The 25,921-nt window shown below is 41.6% G+C and overlaps 1 protein-coding gene across 1 annotated transcript; it reads right to left on the bottom strand.

The window, feature by feature from the left end:
• Nucleotides 1-757: 757 nt before the first annotated feature.
• ABCB10 (ATP binding cassette subfamily B member 10) lies at nt 758-25,793 on the bottom strand. Its single transcript, XM_030448113.1, has 13 exons — nt 25,391-25,793; nt 16,562-16,762; nt 15,994-16,196; nt 13,660-13,794; nt 11,906-12,052; nt 11,001-11,136; nt 8,386-8,481; nt 5,358-5,567; nt 4,783-4,862; nt 3,889-4,069; nt 3,382-3,425; nt 1,992-2,026; nt 758-1,467 (listed from the first exon to the last, which is right to left on the bottom strand). Exons 1-13 carry the CDS (start codon nt 25,764-25,766, stop codon nt 1,185-1,187), a joined length of 2,127 nt encoding a protein of 708 aa, XP_030303973.1. The 5' UTR covers nt 25,767-25,793; the 3' UTR covers nt 758-1,184.
• Between the last annotated feature and the right edge of the window lie 128 nt (nt 25,794-25,921).

Here is a 25,921-nt window from a genome sequence, read left to right as displayed (position 1 = left end):
AGGGTGGTGAGACCCTGGCACAGGTTGCCCAGAGAAGCTGTGGATGCCCCATCCCTGGAAGTGTTCAAGGGGACTCCAGAACTGGACACAGTGTTCCAGGTAGGGTCTCACAAGAGCAGAGGAGAGAGGGAAAATCTCCTCCCTTCACCTGCTCTCTGTGCTTCTCAAAGTCGAGAGGGATTCTGTTGAAGAGAATCTTAAATTAGACACAGAAAGCCTACTCTTTACTGCCAATTGTATCCTCCTGCAGTAAGTCATTTTGGTATAACATTGCTTTATTAGTTGTCCTTGAGAAGGTCGATTAGTAGTTCTCCCTAACAAGGCTGTGGGAATCCCACTTCTTGCCTAAAAGCGACATTTTAAGTTAAAATAAAAAGCTTGCTTATGCCTTAAAAAAGGAGAAAGACTTAGCCAAAAGAAGACACTCCTGGGTGGGTGTCATCACAGAAGGGAAGCTGAAGAACTGGGAAAATAAGAGAATGAAGACAATTCATGCAAATTATAGATTTTCCTATTGTGACTTAATACACATTCCCTTATTCCTTAGGTAAAGTCATGGGTTTTGTTTGGTTGGGGTTTTATTTGTTTTTTTCAAGAACTTTCCTCCAACTCATGCTTCTCTGCTGTGTTCTCCTCTGTAATGCTCCCCAGTAACTGTAGGTGGCGACCATAATCAACTTTCACTTTTCAGAACAAACACCAGCTGAAAGGACAGTGCAGTGGGAGTCAGACAGGACCTTCAGAGCACACTCCTGTCTTGGGTTTTTGAATTCCAGCATTTTAAGACAACTGACAAGCACAAAAAGTGAAAGTCCATTGGAAAGGTAAGAGACAACGATCTGAAAATTGTCAGATTGTCATTTAATTACCCAGAAAATACTGAATTTACTTGAGAATGCAGCACATCATCATACAGTGTGGTACAGCAAACAAGACTTAAGTGGTCTCCAGGGATCACGAAGGAGAAAAATCTATACACTGAAAGCATCTCTCTGTGATATACATTTTAAAAAGTTTCAATAATTATTAAAAAGCTTTCAATAAAAAGTTTAAACACATTTAAGTTTCGAAAGAATATTTTGTACATTTTGGAAAAATATAACACTTACTTTACATAACTGAACCATAAGTTATATTCTTTGTAGTTTGCAAGCTCCCATAATCCACACATCCTCTGTCACACTTTATTTTAATGCATCCTTTCCTCTGGACTGTAAATCTAATGCAAAATTATCACTGTTCTGAAGGAAAGCTTGCTTTTGCATTAGCTTCCTGAAAAGTCCATTTGGGTTGGCGAGTAGCTCCTCGTGTTTTCCACATTCCAGGATTTTACCCTGCCCAAGGACTGCAACAAAATCAGCATTCTGGATGGTAGAGAGGCGATGGGCAATGATCAGGACTGTCCTCCCCTCCATCAGCCGGTCCAGAGCTTCTTGCACTAAATACTCATTTTCAGCATCCAAAGCACTGTTAGGAAATGGGAAGCAGGGAGGAGGGAGAGGAGAGTGTTTGTTATTTTCAGACAGATCAGTTCTGGAGGCATTTGTTTATTTTGCTAAAGCTGCAAAACTTTGCTGTTCTTGGGGAAGCTGAACCTGTGGAACTGCACAAAGTTTTGGGGTATGCATAGTGCACACATCCAACTGAGAGGCATCAGACATTCTCACATTTCAAAATCTACATGGGTAAATAACACTAATTCAGTGAAAACAAAAATATAAGTTGTACTGCAGTGTAATCACCTCTCTTTAAGATCTTCATTTAAACTAAAGCAGATGTTTCAAAAATCAAGCTACATGTTACCCATGGAACTCCATGAAAAATCATGGGTCTCCCCTAACCAATTCACATAATTCTAGAAAGAAAATCCTTTTTGTGGGCAGAGAAAAATCAGGGGCTACAGAATTCATGCCTGAGCATGCAGAGAAAGAAAGAAAGAACACCTGAGTTTTACATGTAAATTCTGAGTTTCCATTTATTTTCTTTCTTACCTTGTTGCTTCATCTAACAGAAGAATTTTAGGATTCTGAAGAAGAAGGTAAAATCAGTTATAGTAACAATCAGACAAAATATGAGTATTTATATCAAAATAAAATGATTCCTATAGCTTAAAACTCCAAGTAAGTGCACTTATTTCATCAAAAGTACTCAGTGACCTTTAAAGACTTACTTTTAAGAAGTCTAAATGCTAAGAGGACAAAACAAACACTCTTCCATCCTCAAATTTTGCAGTTTAAAGTCACTGAACACTATTACCTGATCACTATTTGAAAGATACAAACTAAAGGTGGGAAATAATTCGGACAAAAAAACATGGTCAGGAGTTCACTTTCCTATTTGCTGCTCCTGTGTGGATCTTACACAGAGGCTGAGCTACTCTGCTTGCAGTGGATGTGTAACTGCCTAGTAACAAAAAATAACAAACATAACAACAAAGTGTTTCACCCATGGATCAAATAGAGGACTTAAGAAACAGTATTTAATAACTCTTGCCAATTAAATAAATCACCAAGACTTAAATCCCTAAGATGTCTCTTTTAAATTACAGTACATGACCCAAACTTGATGAAATTGACACCAAAAGCTTCAGACTTCATCCTTAAGGGAAGGCACTTCACTCCAAATCACATATACAGAACTACTTCTGTATTTTATTTTTTCCTCCCCAAAATAAAGTTCCTACTCCCATGAACTGTACTTGCATGAAATACAATCAGCTTTTCAGCATTTGTGGCAAGAGATAATGAAAATTTCCCAGTAATCTTGCAGAACTGGGCACACTCTGGTGCCATGGAAACCCCTGGGGCTTAACCTGAATGTAAGCTGGGTTCAGCAAGGCTCAAAACTTCAGCTGAGCATCAAACTGTGGGGCCCCATGGTTGTCCTTTAACCAAACTCCCTCATTCTGATCCTCAGAAGCCTCCTCAGATCTGCCCAGCATCCAGCCTGCCCTATAGCCAGACCCAGCACCAACACTTACAGAAAAAAGAAAAATTACACCCGGTAAGCTGCAACCCAGAAAAATCAACCCATGAGTGGCAGAGATGTGAACACAGAGACTGAAGTTCCACCCAGGAGTTTACTAGGACCATATTCTTAAAGTCTTCCTTCATCCTTGACCTGGTCTTATGAAAGTGAACCACTATACAATGATTTTCCATCCCTCAACTATCAAAAAACACAACTGGAAGATAGGAATAAGCACTTAGTAAATGGTCTTTAGTTCATCTGCTCAGCCCTTTCAAACTTCCTCATTAATGAGAAAGATACCATTTTCTTTTAACAAGTATTTCCCACCTCTTCCCTTGAAAAGCCTCCTCCTTTTTAACCCACCCTGTCTCCCCACAAAGGAATTAAATATTTATTGGGGTGCTGCCTTACCTTGAGCAGAGCTCGAGCAATTGCAATTCGTTGCTTCTGTCCACCTAGGGGGAAAAATCTCAGTAAAGTGAAGTAAGAAAACAGATGTGAAGGAATTTTAACTGATTGCCTGGGCTAAGCAGAATAAGGCACATGTGTAGAGAAACAAGATAAACCAGGTGCCTCGAGTTGCCAATGAGTGGGTGTGAGTCCACCTGTGCCTGGTTAGGGCAGGACCCCTATTACCAGGGGGCCATAAAGGTGGGATACACACCCACAGAAAAGAAGCTCACTCTTGTGCGAGGCAATGGAGAGGCCAGCAGCTCATCAAGCCTCCAGAGCAAGAAAGGCTCTTCCCGCTACACACACGTACTTCAGGGGGCAAATGGAGATGAAGGAGGGATTTTTTTTAAATACTTATGGCAGGCTATGAGTTGGAGGACAAAAATGCTAGCAAAAAAAAATAATAGCATTTTTACTTCACTCTTTACTATCAAGGTTTTTAAAATAAGCAATATAAAGATGTACCTGAAAGCAGAATGCCTTTTTCTCCAACTATAGTGTCAAAGCCTTTGGGAAAATCTCTGATGAAGCTAGCAGCATTAGCTATCTCAGCAACTTTCAGAATCTCCTCTGCAGTCACAGTAGAAGGATCCTCTGCACCATAGGCAATATTTTCAGCAATAGAACAGGAGAACAGAATTGGTTCCTGATAAAATCAAAAAACATTAACTAATATGGCAGCTCTGTAACTGCATGGAGTGCTTATACACTGAATAACACAAACCCCACCTACAATACTCAGCATTAATTTCTTTTATATCTGTGCTAAAGAATATGTAAGCTAGAGTTAACTCAATTTAAAGTTAACTGCACTGTGAAGCACCTGAGGAGACGAGGAACACAGCTTCATTGGTCAAATATTTTGTTTTTCAGAGACCACAGAACATCTCTCTGTACTTTCAGAGTTTAGGTGTTGCTAAGGACAGGGCACTACGAGAGTAAGTGCCAACACTGTTGTATTTTCATCTTTTCCTATTGAAATTGTGTTTGCCTGGAAACAACACAGAGCAAAGGGTCAGTTTTCAAATGGTTGTGATTGTGTAACTTCCATTAGTACAAAACCTGATGAAACGTTAGGATTTTGTTTATTTTCTTTATAGCAATCATCAAGATGGTCACAGCTATAGAGTTTCCAACAAAGTACTTACCAGTCTCCACATGCACTTTTCTTTCAAGCTAATATTTTGAATTTCTATGATCATAAAAAAACAAACCACAGAAGAATGGGACTAGCTCATAGTATTTTTACAATAAAGCATGCACAACAGCAGCTTTAGTTTTTTAAAAGTTAAGCACAGCTCATTGATTACACAAAATTATAACACTGACTTAAGATTTATTTTTTTTTCCCTTCCTTACCTGGCTCACTGTTCCAATCTTTGTCCTGAACCACAGTGGATTTAGCTGACGGATATCAAAGCCATCAACAGTGATTGTACCTTAAATGAAGAAACAGTAAAGTCAAGTCTCTTTGGCAAGTACTGCAAAGAAGCAGAAAGAACAGTTGAGAACAGTGAGCCCTGGAGGATCAGAGACCCCCCAGGGAATCACATCCTAGAGGATCAGAAACCCCCAGGGAATCACAACCTGGGGGATCAGAGAGCCCTGAGGAATCACATCCTGAGGGATCAGAGACCCCCCAGGGAAACACATCCTAGGGGATCAGAGAGCCCTGGGGAATCACATCCTGGGGGATCAGAGAGCCCTAGGGAATCGCATCCTGGGGGATCAGAGACCCCCAGGGAATCACATCCTAGGGGATCAGAAAAGCAAACCCATGCAGGCACCACCACAAGGTAACTAACCCCAGAGGGAACAATGGGAATAATCCAGGGGAATAATCTTATCAAGCAAAGGAACCCCAAGTGTTTGTCAGGTGTATCTGAGGTCCAAAACATCCGTTGTCACAAGTGAGAGCAGCACAGAAAACATACCTGAGAGAGGGTCATACAGCCTCAGCAGAAGGGATACAATAGTTGATTTCCCTGTGCCACTTGGGCCAACCAGAGCCATAACAGAGCCAGCTGGAATAGAGAGGCTAAAATCTTTGAAAATCTTTGTTTCTGGACGTGTTGGGTATGCAAACTCAACATCCTTGAATTCCAAAGCACCTCTGAACGTGTCTTTGCCTAACGTGATTCCCTCTGAAGGACAAAGAACAAAACACAGAAATGTGAAGAGAAACAAAAAGAATCAGCTCAACCCTCCTGAAACCTGATTTTCAGCCACCCAACCAAATATCTATCTCCATGTGAAGTCTAGGAATAGCTGCAAGCCACAATTCAGGACCACAGGGGTTACATTTCATGACCAAATCAATGTGCTATACCACTCCTTCCTGAATGCAATTTCAGGTTGCTCACAAGCAGTGAACCTATAGGCTACCTGCAGCAAGACAGAGAATTTGCATCTTGTTAACACCTAACACTGTTCCCTTCTAGTATAATTACCTGAATATTACACACAATTTAAGTTTTGCCCATTAGGAGCACTGAAATCAAGGGGTCAGAAGTCCTGTTGCCATAGAACAGATGCAAAAAGTTAAACATTGCACATCACTTGCTGCCCTTTCACCTTCACAAGGCACCTGGAACACCCTCCTCTTTCAACAGGAGCAGTTCCCTACCTGTTAACTCTGTGGCTTTTCAGTAAAGGCTGGCACTGGATTAAAGCTGCTGCTAAGTTTGTTGCATTAATGGCCTTTTTTTAGATTTTTTTTTAAAGTAGGAAGTATATTTAATAAATTCAGGCCACCAGTGTATTCAAAGACCAATCAGAGGCACAGTCCTTAGGCAACAGTTCTCTGAAACTAAAGTTTCAGTTTGTGAAATACCATAACAAACCATCATGAATTAATGAAGTGCAATGTTAAATAAAACCAGCTTCTTCCCAGAGTGCAACATTTGATTTAAACACTCAGTTTAAATGACTATGAGTACTAGAAAAAGCTTATTTATAAGTTAAGACAAAGAAACCCAATTTCTTCACTCCCTGCTAAATCCCAACAGCACATATCCATGCAAAGCAGACTTAACTGGATAGTGATGCTGCACTCCCAGTGTCTGACTGACAGAGCTCCTACCAGAGAACTGGCAGCACCAGAGCAACACCCAAGCAGTGCCTGGTGAAGATTTGCACCTCAAACCATGACATCTCTTCAGATACAGCACCTGATTAACCCCCAGCTGGCTATGGCACAGGGTAGCACATGCCCAGGTCTGGCTAAACTCCGGCCAGGGAACACAGGCACCCATCAATAGCAATTAAGATTTCACTAGTCCTGCTCTTCCTAGGGCAAAAAAAAAAATTAAAAAGCAAAATAAATTCTTTTTTTTTTTCCAGATTCCTGCCTCTTCTCCAGGCTTTCATTCTACTTGTAGTAGCACTGAATTGGCAAAGGTAAGAACAGCAAATTTCAGACTTTCCTGACTTTAACCTATAGACAGAAACATTATAACTTGTTTGTTAGGAAAAAGCAGAATGGTCTGTAAACCACACTTACAGTCTGTGCCAGCAGCATAATATTATTATAAAAGTAACAAGTAATTGCTTATCTTTATTCTCAGTTCCAGTTATTGCATAGTCTATTCCATGGCCTGAAACAGTGAAACCTGCTGCAATACAGGAAGTCTGCTACCACAAGTCCTTCCTCTATATATTACTGTATAAGTATCTCAGAGCTGTATACAGGACTGTGCTTGTTTCTTTTTGGGTTCTAGATACAGGAAAAAAGACATCAGAATTTGTTCCCAAGGTATTTGTTGTCACCAACAGCAGCTGGAGTTCCATGAAAATAAAACCTAAATAGCCAAGAGAGCAGAAGTTTCAGATGGGTCTCTTGGTTTTATTGTCTGATGAGCCAGAAATCAATTATAAATTGTTTTTTTGAAACAAAGGTTTATGTCCTGTCCTATGTATGCAGTTTATACTGAAAGGAAACTTAAGCTTTCTGTAAGCCAATGCTACATGCTTGTCTGAATGTATGTTCAGACTATAAAAAACCTGATGTCACTATTGGTGTAATTTAAAATTCTGTACCTGCAACAGGAGGACAACTCCTGTTTTCTCTGCACTCAGGTCACTGTAAAGGTGAAAGCCACTGAAATAACCCAGATTAAAAATAAATAATAAAATTAAAACTAAAAAAAATTGCATCCAAACTATGATGCAATCAACAATTGCACTTATGTCTATGAAGGGCACAAACTGCTGGGTGCAAATGGGTAATAAGCAGTCATGGCAGGAAGTTTAAGCTTCATTGCTAAAGCCAAGAGTGTGTAGCAAACCCTTGGTTAGCCAGCTGGGGACAACTGGCTCCTATTTTAAGTCTGCCTCCCCTCACTGGAGACAATATTGTTTATTTTTCCTGGCTACATAAAGTCTGTGCACACTGGAAAGCATCCTACAGATGGGCCTGCAGCTGTCAAGAGAACTGAGACAGAGGCCAGATGGTGACTTGGTGTCATCAGATTAAGAACTCAATGAATTCCAACAACAAGGGTGAGTGTGAAGTCTTCCATCTGGGAAAGAACAACCCCAGGTACCAGTATAAGGTGGGGACTGAGCTGTTGGAGAAAGGGGAAAGGGACCTGGGAGTTCCTGTGGAATGTGTCCTTGTGGACAATGGCATCCTGGGGGTGTATTAGAAGGGGGGTGGTTTGTAAGTCAAGAGAGGTTCTCCTCCCCCTCTACTCTGCCCTGCTGAGTACATCTGGAATATTGTGTCCAGTTCTGGGCCCCTCTGTTCCAGAAGGACAGGGAACTGCTGGAGAGAGTCCAGCACAGAGCCTCCAGGATGCTGAAGGGAGTGGAACATCTCCTGGTGAGGAAAGGCTGAGGGGCTCTGCAGCTTGGAGGAGAATGAGGGGGGAGCTCAGGAATGTTTATAAATATGTAAAGGGTGAATATCAGGAGGATGGAGCCAGGATCTTCTCAGGGGTCATGACTAATGACAGGACTCACCATTAAATGGAAGTTGGGGCTTCCTTTCTATCAGTTCCCACAGACGACCACCAGCACCCAGTCCTTTCATTAGTTCAGAATAAAAGGAACTCAGACCTAAAGAAAAAGCAGATTTATGCATCCATATGGAATGGAAGACACAGCAGACATTAAATTTGCATTGTACTTTTCATCACCAGCATTTTAATCACCCAGACATATAGGGGATCTTTTACTGCAATGCACTATCAGGGGTGTTGATTTAAACCTACCTAGTGTCACTTCAGAGCTACCAGTAACCCTTATTGATCATTCTTAGTTATGGCTCTAAACCAAACCATTTGGAAGAACAAAATACAGAAAAAGTTAATTAATGGAAGCTTGTGTATACTCAAAAGCAAAACAACTCTTTGATTCATCTGTCACAAAGAACAGCACCCAGCTTGAGAGAAATAACCCTCCAGCCAACAAGCTGTATTTTCAAAACCATTCAGTGGAGCTGAGCACTCTGAAATTGTCATTTGGGATTATATTACTATAGAAGAGCCTGGCTGAGTTAGCTCCAAGGGAGGGAGAGCACAAACCTAAGGCTGAACTAGCACTTGAGAAGCTATGTGGAGGACAAACAAACCAAAGAAATACGTCTCCCAAGTCAGTGGGCTTCAAATGTTACTTGGGAAAGCAAAAGCTAAAGGCAAGGACTGCATTTAGTACTAGGCCCCTGCTCTTGGCAGCTGTGTGAGTATTTTGGAGCTGGCTTGCTGAAATAAACACAGAAATGGACCTAGAATGAAAAATGGAGTAAGACACAAAAAGGGAAGAAATAAGACCTTTTATATTAATGTCTTTCAAAACAGAGTAACCAATTTCAAAATCTCTGAATTCCAACAGAATAAACGTAGAGAATAAACTACTCCCACCTTAAAATGTGCATAGTGTTGAAAGTGATTTCAGGAGGACAGAAAACTCAGGGTATATGAAAATAGGTTTTTTCCTGCAGAGCAACATACCCAGGACAAGGCCAGAAGTCTGTAACTACAGACAGGGCATCTCATCATGCTGCTGCTGAGGACTGTGTGAAAGCTTGCAAAACCAGGCAGTAGCCATGGTGAGAAGTTGTCTGCTTGGAACAAAAAAAAAAGCCCAAGCACCTACATCCTTGAGGAGGGCACAGGGGAGGAGGCACAAGCCCCATCAAAACTGAGGTCTGACTCTTCACCACCACTCCTAAGAAAAAGCACCCTCTAAAATGGACAGCAAATATTAATCAGAAAATGTTGCTCATTTTCATAACCTGTCTTCAGTATTTGGCAGGAAACACAGCTGACTGTTAAAACAAAAAGAGGCAAAGTGCCAAAGGATGCACTGGGAAGATTTCTGTGCTCTGCAGGTATCAAGGAAGGGAGATCTCCTGTGGACAGACACCTTTACTTCAGAGTCCCCATGAGAGCAAGCTCCCTGCAGAACTATATTCTTCAATTGTCTTCAGTAGACTTTAAAAAGAGGTTTTTACCACAAATAAATGCCAATCCAACAAGATTTTATCAGTGCTCCTAACCTGGTTTTTCATTTATTTAACATTCATTTGGCCAATGTCTTCAAAGTGACAGGTATCTCTCTGTTAACTGAATTCAAGCAATTTAAGCAGAGAAGAAAGGGTTTAGGGAGCTGGAATGTGCAGCACTGGAATTTTGATACCCAAGGAAGCAGGTTCTGTAAATTTTGCTCTCCAGCATCACATTTTTGCTTCCAGTGACACCAGGCTTAGGCTTAGAAGAGTACAGATGAGCAGCACTGCCCTGCTGGTTTATCAGAAGTCCCCAGACTCACTTTACAGAAGAACCCTTCCAACCAGCTGTCAAACTTCAAAATACCTTATCTTCATTTTTGCCTGTGTGCAGTGGTGAAGACTGCTCTGTCAAAAAGATGAACAGTTTGTTCCTGGGCCAGTAGATTACAGAGTCTGAGCTTCAAGGAGGAGTCAGTTAGTAAGGAAAAACAAAAGGTTAGCACCTTTTGTAATGTTCTGCTGGCTCTTTGCTTACTCTTCCAGATCAAGACACTCTAAACTGAATCCAGCTAAATTTACAAGCCTAACTAGAGTATATTTTATATATGTTTTGTAAAAAATATAATACCTGTATTAGTTCCTTAAATAATATACAAAGTATCTTTAATTTAGACCCAATGATAATAAAAGTAGTATTTATCTGTCATGTACATACATTGAAAAAAAAACACTTCTGTATTCCTTTGGGAAAATGGAAGGCTCATATGAAGATTAGGTTATAAATTATTATTTTCAACTCTTCTGGAAAAAAAAAGATTTCTTGGGAAGTGACCTGGCATTGGAATGGGCTGCCCAGGGAAGTAGTGGATTCTCCGTGTCTGGAGATATTTCCAAAGAGCCTGGATGTGGCACTGAGTGCCATGGGCTGGGAACTGCAGCGGGAGTGGATCAAGGGTTGGACTTGATGATCTCTGAGGTCCCTTCCAACCCAGCCAATTCTATGATTCTATGATTTGAAGAGAATTTTTTTAAGACAGCCCCAGATCTTTTGAGAGCTTTGTTCCTCCCTCCCCCATACTCACTGTAATCCTCTGAACTGAAGAAAATTTAATTTCTCATTCCATACCTCCAATGCTTATTCCAACCCAGAAAGCATACATTAGGAAAGATGAAAGTTCTCCAACAGTCATATAGGCACTGCCCATCAGTAATCCTCCTTTGTATAGGACTGAGAGGACAATTAAGTTTCCAGAAAGGCCAGTCTAAGGGAAAAGAGGAAAAGGTACATTTTATCACATACATTTTCCATTTCACCCACTAAAATGTTTCAGAATTTGCCTTCTGATAAAAGAAGTCCCATAATACAGGTATCTAGAGTTTTAGAAGACTGAGTTAAACTTGAGCAAAACCAATTCCAAGGCACTGTGCTACCCAACAAGCATTCAAAAAGCAAGTAACTCTGTTCTTCATTGTTTAATTTTCTCCAAAATGGAAGGAAACACCAAATATTTCTCTGAGCCATCATTACAGGCAGAGTGTTGAAAAATCTACTATTATGCTGCAGTTTTAGAACACCATCCAGCAAACTCACTGCAAGCTGCTGCTGGAAAATGCAATCCCACTGTTCCTCTCCCAGCAGCAACACTCCCCAGCTTCCTTTGCATTGATGCTCATCTCATCAGGAAGCCAAACCTTTACAAGATGCTGAGGGTGGGGGAAGGTTTCCACTGGTTTAATTCCCTGAAGAGCAGGTATGGGCTCAGATAAGCAGCACCAAGCTACAGGGTGTGGGGCAGGAACAGAGCCTTCAGCTGCCTTTATCATACCACTGTATCTCAAGGTGCAGTTTCACAGCAATTTAGCCTGCTTCAAGTCCAGTCTTCCCAGTTACATGTAAGTTCAATTTACACTCCTTTTATTTGCAGATTTATACCCATCCTCATGAATTTAAAAATAATAAAGACACTTGGTGTAATCTGGCATCATCAACCAGATTTTTTTTTATTTTTACTTGCATCAAACTATACTTACAGCTCCAAAGAAGCCTGCCCGAGCTATTGCCTCTTTTCTAGCCAGTTGTAACACATAATCAACTTTATTTGTATACTTCTCCATTTCAGCTACTTCTTGCCCAAAAGCTCGGACTGTCCTGATGTTTCCAATGCGCTCCTCAGCTAACTGCATTAAAACACAAAACAAACAAACATCCAGACACCCAATTTGGAAAGTTCATGTTACACAACATCTGAAAGTTAAACCAGGATCACTACACCCATCTCCAAACACATTTCTTTGGATATCCCTGGAAAATGTCTCATACACTCCTACTTCTACTCTCTCCCTTGTCCCCCTTCTTTTTTTTATTTTTTTAATTCTATTAAGTTAAAAGCAAACTGCATGCCCAGGCAGTTTAAAAAGAACTTCAATATTACCTTAAGTGCTAGCAGAGAAAGAAAAGCATAAGAGTTAAAAAAAAAACAAACCACAACACAGCTTAATTTGATCTGAAAAACAAATAAGAAAATTACTTATCACAATAACTTGCAATAACAACAGAGGGAAAAATAAAGAATATTCTGTTCTACACTAAACCATACAAGATTGATTTCCTGAAAAATTCCACTCGTTTAATCAAAGCAACACTAGTAATTAATTTAACTTAAATTAACTTCTAAACAGCAAAGGATTAATTCTAAAATTACCTCAATTGTAAACAGTTAGAATGTGTTGTTAACAGACACTGTGATGGTTTTACATGAACAAGGCCCCCCTTTGTGAGTAGAAATAAGATATTTTTAAATCATTCTCTTTCCTCCATCATCCAGCCCACCTGAGAATTTGAATGGCACAAGAAAACCACTTGCTCATGTGAAGCCCCACACCTGCTTTACAAAGGCATGAGCTTCCCTTCAACACAGGATGAGGAAGATAAACAGAAAAGGGCTAATCTTGACTTCTAACAGCCAATTTGCAGAAATCCTAAACAGGACATCACAAGTTTAAAAGAGCTGGCAACTCTTTGGCTGTGTCTGTTTTGGCAAAACTGTGGCTGTTTTGCCCAGCTCTTTCCTAATTCTATTTCTGTCCATTTTAACAATGTTTACCCACACTCAGCCTATGAGAAAAAGGTCACTCTCACTCCTCTTCCTCTGCTACTGCTTTGGAGTATTTCAGTACAGCCTCCAAACACAATGAAAGCCCCTCTGTAGCAGCCTCTTCAGAAACAACAGTTCCCTTGACTTTCTTCCAAAAAATATGGGAAGCCCAGAGAAGTTTTAAAGATCTCAAGCCTCATGCACATTAAAGAGCTGACAAGAAGGCCAAACATCAAGGATTCATGCTAAAGAAGCACTTGCTAGCAAAGTTTTCTTAAAAGACTGATCCAGGATGCTTCTGATGGCTTCACACTCACAAGCATAGTCCAGAAAAAGTGTTGCTCAAACCCAGGTACCAGATTACACACCTTATACACTGATCTATTTTTTTTTTATGTTCTCATACAGCTATTTCCTTATCCTTTCCTACATTTCCAAATTCTCAAGACCTCTCTCAAGACAGCTCTTGACAAAGCATGGTTGGTTTTGAGATCCATGAGTAAGTGTTCCTCAAGTTTACTTTTCCTCAAGTTTACTTCTGCTCAGATGCAGAACTACAGGCTCAGCATGGCTTAGGGTAATGAACACTACAATTATCTTCCTTCAGCAGATCTGCAGCTTCAGAGATATTAACCTAAAAACACTAGAGAGAGTTTTAAATTAAGCAGAAAGTGTCAGCTGAAAGCTTACCTGCGTTGCCTCTGCAAGAGAATCTTGGGTTAATTTCGTAAGTTTTCTCAAGTATCTTCCATAAATCACAGCCAGGACAGCCAAGGGTGGCACAACACTCAGAACAAATGCAGCAAGGCTAGGAGACACAAAAAACTAGAAGAAAAAGGGATGTGTCAGGGGTTAAAAGCAACCTACTGGAGTACTGAAGTGCAACTTCTCTCACTAGAGTTTTCTCGAGTAGGAGAAACTACTCTCCAACTGTACAACAGGAGAAACAACTCTCCAACACTTTCATTTGTCATTTTTTTATTTCTTCCAGGCAAAATCTCCATTCCTCCACAGTGTCTGGGAAATGTGTCCAATGGTCAGAACAAAGGATTACAAGCAATGGGGCCTGGATTTCATTTCTGGCTTTCTCACTGTGGTCCTAGCCAGGTCTCCTAACCTGCCAGTGAAGAGGCCTATCAGGAAATCTCTTGGGGATGCTGAAAGACAAACTGTTCTATAGCTTCTAAAGTGCTTTCACAACTTTTAAAAAGATGGGGTAACACAAAGTTTGACTAGAGAAACATTATACCCTACTTCTGGGTGACCAAGGGATGGATGGATGGAGTAATCGATGCTCCCTAGCACCCACACATGCTCATAACCTGGAATGCTGGATTTGATTTACTGTTATTACTCATAACAACAAAGATCCTAAACAGATTATTTCCCTAAGATTTCTTGAAATTAGATCTAATGTGATTTCACTTCACCTTGCTTTCTATAGTCAAAACAGAAAAATCTCCAAAAAAAACCCCTCTAGCTTTACTTAACTGACAGACTTTATTAGTATTTACATTAATCCCTTCTTTCTGGGCAAATTTTTCTAGTCCACCTTTTAACACTGCATAATGGCAGCATTTCTAGCAGGGTGCCTTATATAAATTTACTCCAGATTAAGATATAATTTTAGCCTCTATTTGCTTACATAAATACATGAAGACAAAGTTCTTATCAGTGACAAAAAAAAAAAAACTTGGAAGCTGATTTTTATAAGGAGATTTTTTGCTGTTTTTAACTCCAGGTGGACAGCAGAAATTGCCACACTTTCAGACAAGTGCAACCAACACACCTTTTCTCAAAGAAACATAATAAAATTAAATGCCTCAGAAAGCATAATGGGAAATCAGACTTTTATGTAAACCAGCTGACCACCAAGAAATATTAACTGCTGAACTGAAGCCTTAATTAACATGCTTCACACCTAAATATATTGACTAACACTTGTAAACTCCTCAACACCAATCTGATACTCAGTGCTGCCTTTGCTCACCTGCACTTTACCCAGGATCAAACTGATTTGATGCCTTTTTCATGAGGTCCTTCACATCTTATTTACCCATGACCATGGAAATATTACAACTGATGTTAGTATCTTTGGTAAGAACAGAACTAAGCTATTTCAGCTATTAAGCTGAACATGAGCCAGCAGTGTGCCCAGGTAGCCAAGAAGGCCAATGGCATCCTGGGCTGGCTCAGGAACAGCGTGGCCAGCAGGTCCAGGGAAGGGATTCTGCCCCTGTGCTCAGCTCTGGGGAGGCCACAGCTTGAGTCCTGTGTCCAGTTCTGGGCCCCTCAGCTCAGGAAGGAGATTGAGGTGCTGGAGCAGGTCCAAAGGAGGGTAACCAGGCTGGTGAAGGGATCCAGCACAAGTCCTGTGAGGAAGGGCTGAGGGAGCTGGGGGTGTTGAGGCTGGAGAAGAGGAGGCTCAGGGGAGACCTCATCACTCTCTACAACTCCCTGAAAGGAGGTTGGAGCCAGGGGGGGGTTGGGCTCTTTTCCCAGGCAACTCTCAGCAAGACAAGAGGGCACAAAAGGTCTCAAGTTGTGCCAGGGGAGGTTTAGGTTGGAGATTCGAAAGAATTTCTTTCTGGAGAGGGTGATCAGGCATTGGAATGGGCTGCCAAGGGAAGTAGTGGATTCTCCGTGTCTGGAGATATTTCAAAAGAGACTGGATGTGGCACTGAGTGCCATGGGCTGGGAACTGCAGCGGGAGTGGATCAAGGGTTGGACTTGATGATCTCTGAGGTCCCTTCCAACCCAGCCAATTCTATGATTCTATGATTTGCCTCCTAAAGTCTGCCTGATAAATGTGGGCATTTCAGACCCTCCTTTGGCCTCTCAGTAAACACCAAGTGGCTACAGGCACGTGGGGTATATAATTGCTGTAGATAACCACTGAAATACACTTGCATCAGAAAACCCACACAACACTTTCTGGATTGACTCTCACACATTACCTAACAGAACTGAAAGAAACTTAAAAGCAGAAGAAGGGACAAGCAGGGAAGAGCCCACCCTACCTACCATCATTCCAATCCCCACAGATGCTTGTGCTACTGCCCTGAGCCCATCAGAAAGGTTCTCGGTCACCGAACGGCCCAAGAGGGCTGTGTCTGAAGATAAGCGGTTTATCAGCTCTCCTGTTCTGGTCTTGTCAAAGAAAGCTGTTTCTTGCTTCAGAATAGAAGAGAACATGGTCGTCCTCAAACGTTTCACAATCCTTTGTCCTGTCAGAAACAGAAGGCAGTCAGGCAGGGCACAGGAGACGACGCAGAGAACGACAATTTAGAAAAGTCAGGGGATGTCACAGCACTCAAGAGTCACATTGCAGAGTGCTAAAGCTCACTCTCTCCTGGCATGTTAAGATGCCACCTAACAGTAAATAAAAATGAACAATTATTCCAGCATACTTATTTTTGCACCTTTGATCTGGTAAGAAAAAACCCTACTGATTCCAAGAGGACATCCCTGATTATTTCCGATCATTACATATCCCGGTTTTTGTTTGTTTGGTTTGGTTTTGTTTTGTTTTGTGTTTGGTTTTTTTTCCCCAAAGATGACTCTCAGTACCACATTTTGCTTCTGTTTTTACCTGAAGTCTGCATGAGGTAGACACGAGTAGCATTAGCAGCAGCACCACATAAAAAGACTCCACTCAGCAAGGCACACAGGCTGGTCAGGCTGTCAGTTAAGTCTTCAGTGGGATTTGTATAAATAACATCAATCACTTTTCCCAGGAAGAAAGGGGCTGACATGGTAATGACACTGGAAACGGTCAGAAAGCCAACAGCAGCTGCAAATCAACCAGGAAAAAGAAAGGAAAAAATCATTCTGAATTTACAGGATCATTAATAGTACACACAAAGTCATATTTCACTTCAAACGTTCATTAAGGTCAAGAGTGCCAGCACTAAAAATCACCTTTCTTCTAGGCCCAGTTCTGAATGGGACATTTTAAGTCATCCTATAAATTAGGTAAGGCATGTTTTAAGATCCTGAAAGTCTCAGTACACAGTCACAGGTCCTGGAACTGCTTCTCTTGTCTGACCTTCCACACCACCATCCAACAAGATGTCATCCTTAGAGAGCATTAACAGGTACCAGATTTTCCATATCTCACACACAATCCTTCAACTCCTGTATGTCCTGTTTGGTTTGGGTTTTATTATCCACTCTTTTTATTGTATTAATGGTGCTAACAGTCTATTTCTGAGCTAGCAATGGACTGAAGTAAAGATCTGAGAAATATCTAAACCATGCAATTTTACTGGGGGGAAAAAACCAATTAAAAAAGCACTTGATTTACTCTTCACTGGCAAAATTTGTATACATTTGTTTTGTTTTATTCTTCACTGTTGTTGGTCTAATAGAATAAATCTGATCTAGCAGTATATTTACCAATGAGCAGAGCTCTAGAACTGAAGTTACAAGATCATCCCTGGAACTCCCCATGTAACCCAGTTTCAGACTGTACCACAGAGCAGGAAACTGCAAGACTTCATGAACTTTAATCTGCAAAGAAATTTCTTGAGCCAAGAACACAGCTTGATTGTGAAAAAGCAAGCCAAGCTTGGAAGGCCAAGAGCTAGGGAAAAAAACCCCAAAACACCCTAATAGATGTTTTAATAGAAAACTGAACAAACCTGAACCACAACAAACAAATGCCATTTCTACAGCATCATTTTCTAACAGCCAACCCCACACTTTAAGCAGCCATTCATAGAAAACTACCAGCAGATAATTGTCTTTAAAGGCAAAAAAGACCCTGTACTGAAAATCCTGAAGTTGCCTGAATTTTGGTTCCACTCTGCTGAGCTTCTTGTATCACTTCTGTGATGAAGACAGCAGAGAACCTCCCAGGCAGCTGTGAGCAACATTCCCAACATCTGTCACAGGGGTTTTGATGCCTCTTCCCACCTCCACACAAGCTTTGTCTCAGTTCTTCCTTGAAGAGTAAACAGAGCTGTGCATTTCTGATGAAGAATTTGGGGCCCAGAAATGCATATCTGCCACCTCCTGAAGCAAACACTTCTCTGCAGACTCACAGAGCAGTCCTGGGAAAGCTCCACACACCACCCAAACAAGTTTTATTCCTGCTGTTCCATCCACCCTGAAGCCTGGGGTTCTTATTCTAGATTTGTTTGAAAAATTTCTGCTGTGTTACACTCAGGCCAGCAAGCACGTGAAAGATAAAGGACTTGGATCTTCAACTTGAACTGGAAAAAGATGGAATAGAAAAGGGGAAAGACTTCCAGCTGCAAACTTGTGTGATCACAGGATCAACACAGGAGTTAAGACTACACCCAGTGAAACATTTGACTGGTATAGATTTCTACAAAATGCAGGTAAAAGTCACTTTTTTCCTATATTCACTATATTTATTCTTGGATGTAAGTGATGAAAGAAATTTAGAATTAAGGTTAACTGATTATGAGCATGCTGGGCTTTACAGGTGTGTGACAAGAACTTGCTTGGCTGTTGCAGAAGAGCAGGTGAGGTGGAGAAGTGGTGAAGAACAGAAATATGTGTTGATGTTTTATTACCTGGTCTTGATCCAGAGCCTGTTTTCACCAAGTAATGGTGTGTAAGGCAGATAACCTAATTTTAAGTCACCTGACCTTGACAATGTTTTAATTGCTACAGCTGCATTTCCCCAGCAGAATTTGTAGGCATTTTACTGTGGTAAAAGTATTTCAATATTATATTCATCAATGTGATCTCTGATAGGACAGATGCCATAGCTACATCTCACAAGAATATTATTTCCTGGCTAAAACTTGGTAAGAATGAGAGACCTCATTAACAGGCTGGCTGCATTGATTTATTCAAGCTGTGAAGCCACAGGTTAAAATCCAACAAGAGCCAGGTCATCTCCTGTCAGGGAAAGCTGCTGTCAAAGCATTGGTTGGAAGCACAGGTTGTATGGCAGCTCAGTCTCTACTAGTCCAGAAAACTTCCAAGTTAGAGATGAAAAGGAACATGTGAACTGCATATATATATATATATATAAAAATATTCACTGAAGGAAGAGGACTGTAAAGCTAAAAATTCTCTGTATCTCTGTCTAGTGGTGCAGCCTTCCTGACTTGGATTTAACTTGAGCTCCTCTTCATTCAAACTACTAGGAGTTTCCAACAGCCTCATCTGAACTAAATACTAGTAAGTAAAACAAACTGAAGACTACTCAACTCCTGAAACATTAGAAAAAGGGTCAATAACATCTAGGAAAGATGCAGTCCTGAAGTTGAAAGCTTAAATAATCCAGATGTCACTTCCAGGACTCTCCTTAAGCAACAGACCTGTCATTATTAATTTAATCACAAATCACATGCAAATACAAAGTTGCCCAACTGAAACTCTTGCCTTGATTTTATCAGCAGAACAACCAGAAAACAGCACAGATGCCAAGCTGCTGCTCTTTTCTTTTGTTTGCTTTATGCTGTTGACTAATTGAAGAAACAGGAATCAGCAAACACTCCATCTCCTCATCCAAAGAAGAGCTGTCACTGCCATACCTGGCTAAAGGAGGAGTATGAGGTGTTCAGCAACCAGATGTGAAGACATTTCAGTGATGCTGAAGGTTGCTGCTGACAGAAGAAGAGGTCAGAGCAAACTGTGTTAGTTTCACAGAGCCTCCTCTGTCACCCAGAGGGTTATGGCAAACAAGAGAGTGTCTTTTTGAAGCCTTATTTCAATCTGTTTTGCAGGCTACAAGATGAAAATAAAAGGATCAGCTGGTGGCATCCCTTATGTTGGAACACTTACACAAAGCAGTTTATGGAAGAAGTCTATCACCTTGAGAATTCCTGCTTTTTGAGTCTGGAGCTGTTCAGGATTGATAGAAATCACCTTCCATGGCTCCTCACCGAGACTCCTGTGATGAAACAGGACACACCTGCCAGGAATCTTCAACAAAGTATGGAGGAGCCTTTGCAGAGTAAGCTACAGAGGGTTTGTCAGAGCTTTCAGAGAAGATCCTGACCAGGCAGAGCAGAAGACAACACAGTGCTTTGAGGAACTTGAAGAAAGGGATAAGCAAATAAAACCACTGCCACTTTGTGCAGGAGGAGGAAGAGGCAGCAAAGCACTCAGCCTGATGTGCAAAACCTCTGCTGGAAAGCAAAGGTGGAGGCTTGGCTGCAAGCAAATGGCATCTTTCCTGTGAGAAAGTGAAGGTATCTCTAGTTTATAAGTTGCTATTAACACAAACAGCAGCACAAGCTGGTATTTGTTTGAAGACACCTGAAACCAGCTTGTCACAAACAGGTCTGCTGAGTAACACATGGATAGTTTGGGGGTTTTCCCACTTTTTTTTTTTTTTTGCCATTGGGGAAAACATTTGGAAAGCCACCACATCACCCACAAACAAAACATTAAAACCACGTAGGGTGAGGGGAAGGAGACTGCTATAATTTTTATTTCTAAAAGCTTACTACCCTAGCAAAACACACAATAAAAGGATGGGTCATAGAGCTAGATTAGATGGGTCGTAGAGCTAGATCAGAATCCTCTGAATATTTTCAAAAGCTTCCCTGGACTGTTTCAAGGCAATGCACCAGTCAGTTGTTCAGATACAGTAGAAATACAGAATTCACTCAGCAAAGTAGAAAAACATCAGTAATTTCTCTATTTTAACACATTAAAATAACATAAACCATTTAATATGCACTCAGGGTTTAGCTGGAGATACTGAATGAACAGGATTCCTTTAAAAATATTCTAAACTTTCTGTGTTATCTTCTCAATTTTATTTTCCTCAGACACAGAAATCAGACAAGCTTCTAACCATCAAATGTTGGAAAGTGATAAAATAACTAGGTTTGCAGGAGAGAGTAAAGCTTCTTTTTTTTACCATGTGTTTAAAATTAAAGCATTTAATGTGCTCATATTTTTAATGTGTAGAAGACAGTCTAGGCCAATTTTATTCCTAGCTTTTATTCCTTCTGTCTCCACAATTCACACAAATAAGCAGGGAAGCAGAAACATTCCAGGAAGAGATTAAGTGGTGAGCACCTAACTGCACAGCAGCTGCTATTTCTGCAAGGTCTTAATGAGCTTCATCAACACTTGATGACCAGTTTAAAATGAAGAAGTGTTAGCAGCTAGCCACAAAAAGCTAAGTTTTTTGTGAAAAAGCTACAACCTGCTTAGACATTTTGTGAATTTCATATCAAACATGGATAAAATTGGCAGGAAAATCTTGTGGGGTACAGAGAGGGAAAAAAAAAACAATATATGCAGTTTATTTGATTTCTACCAAGGGCACACTGCACCTCAGAAAACAAGCAGCAAATTACCCCTGGATGTACTATCCATATGGGAACTGGGATTTTCAAATCCCAAGAACTGCCTTCAGATAACTGAAGTGTGGTTGTTGCTTGCAGATGGAAAGCATGGAGCTGCTTTCAGCTGAGCACCTTACAAATTCCCATCAGCAACAACAAAAATCAACCCAGCAGCCACATACAAAAGGTTGAGAAGTGAACCCAAATTTTAGGCAAGAATTTTCCAGCTACTCAGTGACAGCAAGATTTACAAGCCAGGAGTTCAATCCAGGCTCCAAAGGTCTGGAAGCCCCCAACTTCTGCTCCCATCATGCACACTCCAGAATTAATTTGACTCCGTGTCAAGGTTGGAATGGGTGCTTGAAAACTGATTTTTCAGAGATGCCCCTTGTCTGACTTCTGATTAATTTTTAAATGAAGAAAAGCATGTCCTTGAACGAGTGTGGACTGCCTGATGATGTTCAACCTCATGCTAAAAAGCTTAGAAGAGCAGAAGTTTCAAAATTAAACCATTTAAATGTTACTACATAATAAATAAACATTGTCAGCCTGACCTCATTCCCTAAAATAACTGAAGTTTTCCAAGATACTCCTACTCAGGTACTTGATGTAAGAAATGGCAGCTTGTAGGAGTATAAATAACTGAAAACCTGACTTTATAGCAACCATACTCACAGCTGATGTGTTCTACATTTTTATCTGCATATTTTACACAAAAAATTCAAGTTGTTCACTATTCCCATCACCCCCAACCAAACGAATTATTGAGGTAGCTTCTGGACTACATTACAAAGAATACACCTAAAATAATCAGGTAGTCTTAAGTGCAACACTTCAGGTTGGTTTTGGGGTTTTTTTAATTGCCTTTAAGAATTGTTTTCATATGTACCTGTGTTCCTTATTAGAAACTACAATAGAGACATCCACAGCAATCTGGTATTTCTCATTCAAGGATGAGGAAGTGCATCACCTGATATAATTTTAAGGTACAGAAAAATCAGATTATGAACAAGCCACTGCTCTTCCCATAGGCTAAAACGTGCCATGAGATAAAACATCTATTACAAGTTATGCCCAAAATTCTAAAATAAAACTTCTGAAATTACTTTTCTTGCAGATCTCTAAAAAGACCTGTGTCAAAACAAACCTCCTTACAGGGAAAAGGAGGGAAAAGAGCACAATATACAGGGAAAGAGCACAATTTGCTATTGGATTAAAGATTTCCAGAGTTCCTTGTGATTACTTTGCAATTCAATACATGTATTGTTGCCTTCAAGTGTGGTTTGGATAATGTGCAAGACAGATTCTCACAGGGAGAAATAAGGAGGCAGGAGGAAATAAAAGGGATCATTTTGAAAAGGCATTCTTGTGGCCTCACACACACAGCAGGATTTAATAACTTCAACAATGGCCCTGTCCTCTTCCCTGAGAGTTGAATTTAATGGAAGACACAGGTTTACCTGACCTGACTGCACAGAATCAGCCAAAGAAGTCCTAAAATGACTTAACACTTTTAACAAAACAACAAAATCTAACACGTCCTGTTTACAATGTATTTGCAGCTCTAGAATTAACTGGGCACAATCCATAGAACACATTACACTGATTGTTTTTTTTTTTTAATATATGTATTTATACTAGTATGTATATTTGTATGTATATTATACCATATGTACCAGAATGATATTTGGTACTTTTATTTTTATTCCTAAGAGCCTCCAGAGGGTCAGAACCTCCCTCTGCATCCCAGTACACTGGAACTCCTGAGCCACCTCTTTTTAGTGGCATCCCCTTCACCTCTGTACCTGCATCACCTCAGCTGCCACCACATCCTCACCACTCCAAGATGAGGGAACCTATCCTTGGCTCAGCTTCTCCATAAATCATCCTCAGCTCCCCAGGTCTCCACTGCTGCAGGAACATCCTCTGGGACTGGGGATTTCAGTCTGCAGCTGCAAAGAGGAGAATATCCTGACACCATGACCTGTGCCAGGTGGAATGCCAGAAAAGGGATGTATCACTTCACTCCCCACTGGGAATATTATATCCCTATATTACCAACAAATGGTTATGTAAAATGCAAGAGATCTGGTAGAGCTCAACTCTCCTGCAGAACAAAACAGCACCTGTGAGCCTCTGAAGAGATCCCACAGCATCTGCTCACAGGTTATGTGGAGTTGAAGAGGAAATGAAATGTTTTACCCTTGGTTCACTGCTTCATACACTGAAATTGTCAGCCTTTCTCTTTCAGGGCAGGAAAAACAGAGATACTGAGGTTTTAAGGGCTAGTTTCTCAGCACAAAGATACAACAGAAATAAAATGCAACATATTTTAACATACTTTAGATACAACAGGCAGATGTCATTTCCTTACAACCACCTGTAGAGCATTTTGCTCATTTCTGTGATTCCTGCACTCTGTAATGACCCAAAGCATTTTCCTGGTTAATTTTTCCATCCTCTTAATTACAGCCTAACAACAAAAGTTTTCCCTTATGGAGGGTATCAACAAAGAAGAAAAAAATTCACTCCTCCTATAGAGGCAAGACCCAAAGAATGCTGAAAAGCAGTTATTACATCTGTGTATTTTTTTCCCCCCTCATGATAAATATCATCGAGTTGTTGAGTTGTGGGGTTTTTTAAAAACTATAATTCAGGCTGTTTTATTATCTCAAAAGACAAAACTACAGGTAGCTGATTTTAAGTAGCTGTAATAGTTGATTAGCCCTGTTTTAAAACATAATTATGAACAAGTACAGTGTACCCTGTCTGGGAGAAACAAGGAAACAGCAAGTGCTCAGTAAAGGGAACTAATTTACTTCTCAGAGAGTTCAGGGCCTCTGACTCCTAAAAACCATCCTTAAATTAACTGATTTATGTTTCAATTGCAATGGGAAGAACAAAGAACTTCATTGTAAAATCAGCATGTATCTGATCAGAAACTTCTTCACCAAATTCTGAACAGACTGAACATTACTAGAAAAGGATCTTTTACTTTTAGTCTGTAAGCTAATGAAGAAAAATAATCCTGAGAAAGACTGAAACCTCCCTGAACATTCCACCTTCCCCCTCTACATCCACCCATTTCCCCCTGCTTTTATTCTGCATACCCAAGACAGGGGTATTGGCTGCATAACACAGATGTTGACAGCACAGAAATACTTCTGAGTCCTTATAAAACCTCCTTTGGATCCAAATTATTTGGGGTCTATCCTCTCCAACATGTAATGAAGCTCTGTACCATCTACTGTGAATAAAATCTTGTACAAAGTACATCATATTTCTCAAAAACACCTTACTTACTACCTCTTTTATCTCAAATACCATTTACCGAGTCCATGGGAACTACCAAAGTTTTTGTGAAGGCCACAGGACCATCAGTAAAGGTGGTTTAAAAACCAAAACAAACACAACAAACACACGATAATTTGATATTATTTTGCTAATAACAGCTATTATCCTATTATCCCCATGTCAAGAAAAGTTCATTTCTACTCTTTGTAGATAATATCACTCTGTTAAAGGTGGAATTTATGCAACCATGGTGTTTGACTTCACTGTATACAGTAAAAACAAGTAAGTAAACATCTTACAAAAGTTTTAGGCAAAAAATCAGTAGAAGACAAAACTCCAGTTTACATTTTAAAGAAAGAGCAAACCCGGGGTTCCCATTTTCGCTTCCTTCCACAGCCTCAGGCCCGAGTTTGCTGCAGGCTGCTTGCGAAGCCAACCTCGGACATTCAGAGGCACAACGCGACAGCAAAGGCGAAGAATTCCCAAACACCCAAAACTTTTGCCTTCCCACCAAAACAACAACAAACTCCGAAGCGGGAAGGGGAGGCGAGGCGGGAGCAAGTGGGGGGAACACGGATTTTCCGCTTTTTCCACCACTCCAACGCTCGCTGAAGTTATTCCACGCCGTGCTCTGGTGCTACCACTTCGGGAAGGAAACTCGACCTTCTCTTCACCCCGGGCTGTGCCTCCAACACCCCGGACAGGCTGCGGGGCAGGACCCAACCCCCGTGCTGCACCCCGGGGACCCCTCAGGCTGGGACGCGGGCAGCCCCCGCTCGGACAAACCCGCCGTGCCCCCTTCCCCTCTGGCACAAAGCCCCGGGGAGGCCCCCGGCCGGTACCTGTCAGCCTCCAGCGCTCTGGTTGCGCCAGTGCCAGCAGCCTCCGAGCCTCGAAACGCGGCGGGGAACCCGCAGTCCCCCGCGCTGCCTCCCCCGGCGGCTCCGCTCCCGCCGCGGCGCTGAGGAAGCGCGGGGCGCTGCCCTCCACCGCGGGCGGCGGGAAGAGGAGGAGGAGGCGGCGGCGGCGGGGGGGGACACCGCAGCTCAGCAAACCCGGCGGCCGCAGCAGCAAGGCGGGGAACGTCCCGCACCTGCCGGCCGGGCACAGCGGAGCGCGGATCCCGGCGGCTCCACCGGCGGCCCGAGCCCATGGGGGCGGCGCTGCCCGGCGCAGCAGCGGGAGCAGCCCGGGCAGGCGCGGCGCATAGCCCGCCATGCGGCCGCGGAGCTGAGGCGGCTGCGCTGCTCCTGCTGTCGCTACGGACGGGCCCCGCCGCTCGGGTCTGCGGCAGGAGGAGGAGGAGGAGAGGGAGGAGGAGGCGCCTCCGAGCCACCGCCCATGGGCCGGCAGCCGGGGAGCCGCGGCAGCCC

This window comes from Calypte anna, chromosome 3 (assembly GCF_003957555.1).
Source record: "Calypte anna isolate BGI_N300 chromosome 3, bCalAnn1_v1.p, whole genome shotgun sequence".
NCBI classification, from domain to species: domain Eukaryota; kingdom Metazoa; phylum Chordata; class Aves; order Apodiformes; family Trochilidae; genus Calypte; species Calypte anna.
The sequence above is the reverse complement of the archived record's forward strand: the minus strand, read 5'-3'. Positions and strand labels throughout refer to the sequence as shown.

Coding starts and splice junctions, on each gene's coding strand:
- ABCB10 (XM_030448113.1), bottom strand. CDS start 25,766: ATGGCGGGCTATGCGCCGCGCCTGCCCGGGCTGCTCCCGCTGCTGCGC. Junction 4,070..4,782: donor AGATTGGAACAGTGAGCCAG/GTAAGGAAGGGA, acceptor TGATTTTATCAG/GAACCAATTCTGTTCTCCTG. Junction 1,468..1,991: donor CTGTTAGATGAAGCAACAAG/GTAAGAAAGAAA, acceptor ATTTCCTAACAG/TGCTTTGGATGCTGAAAATG.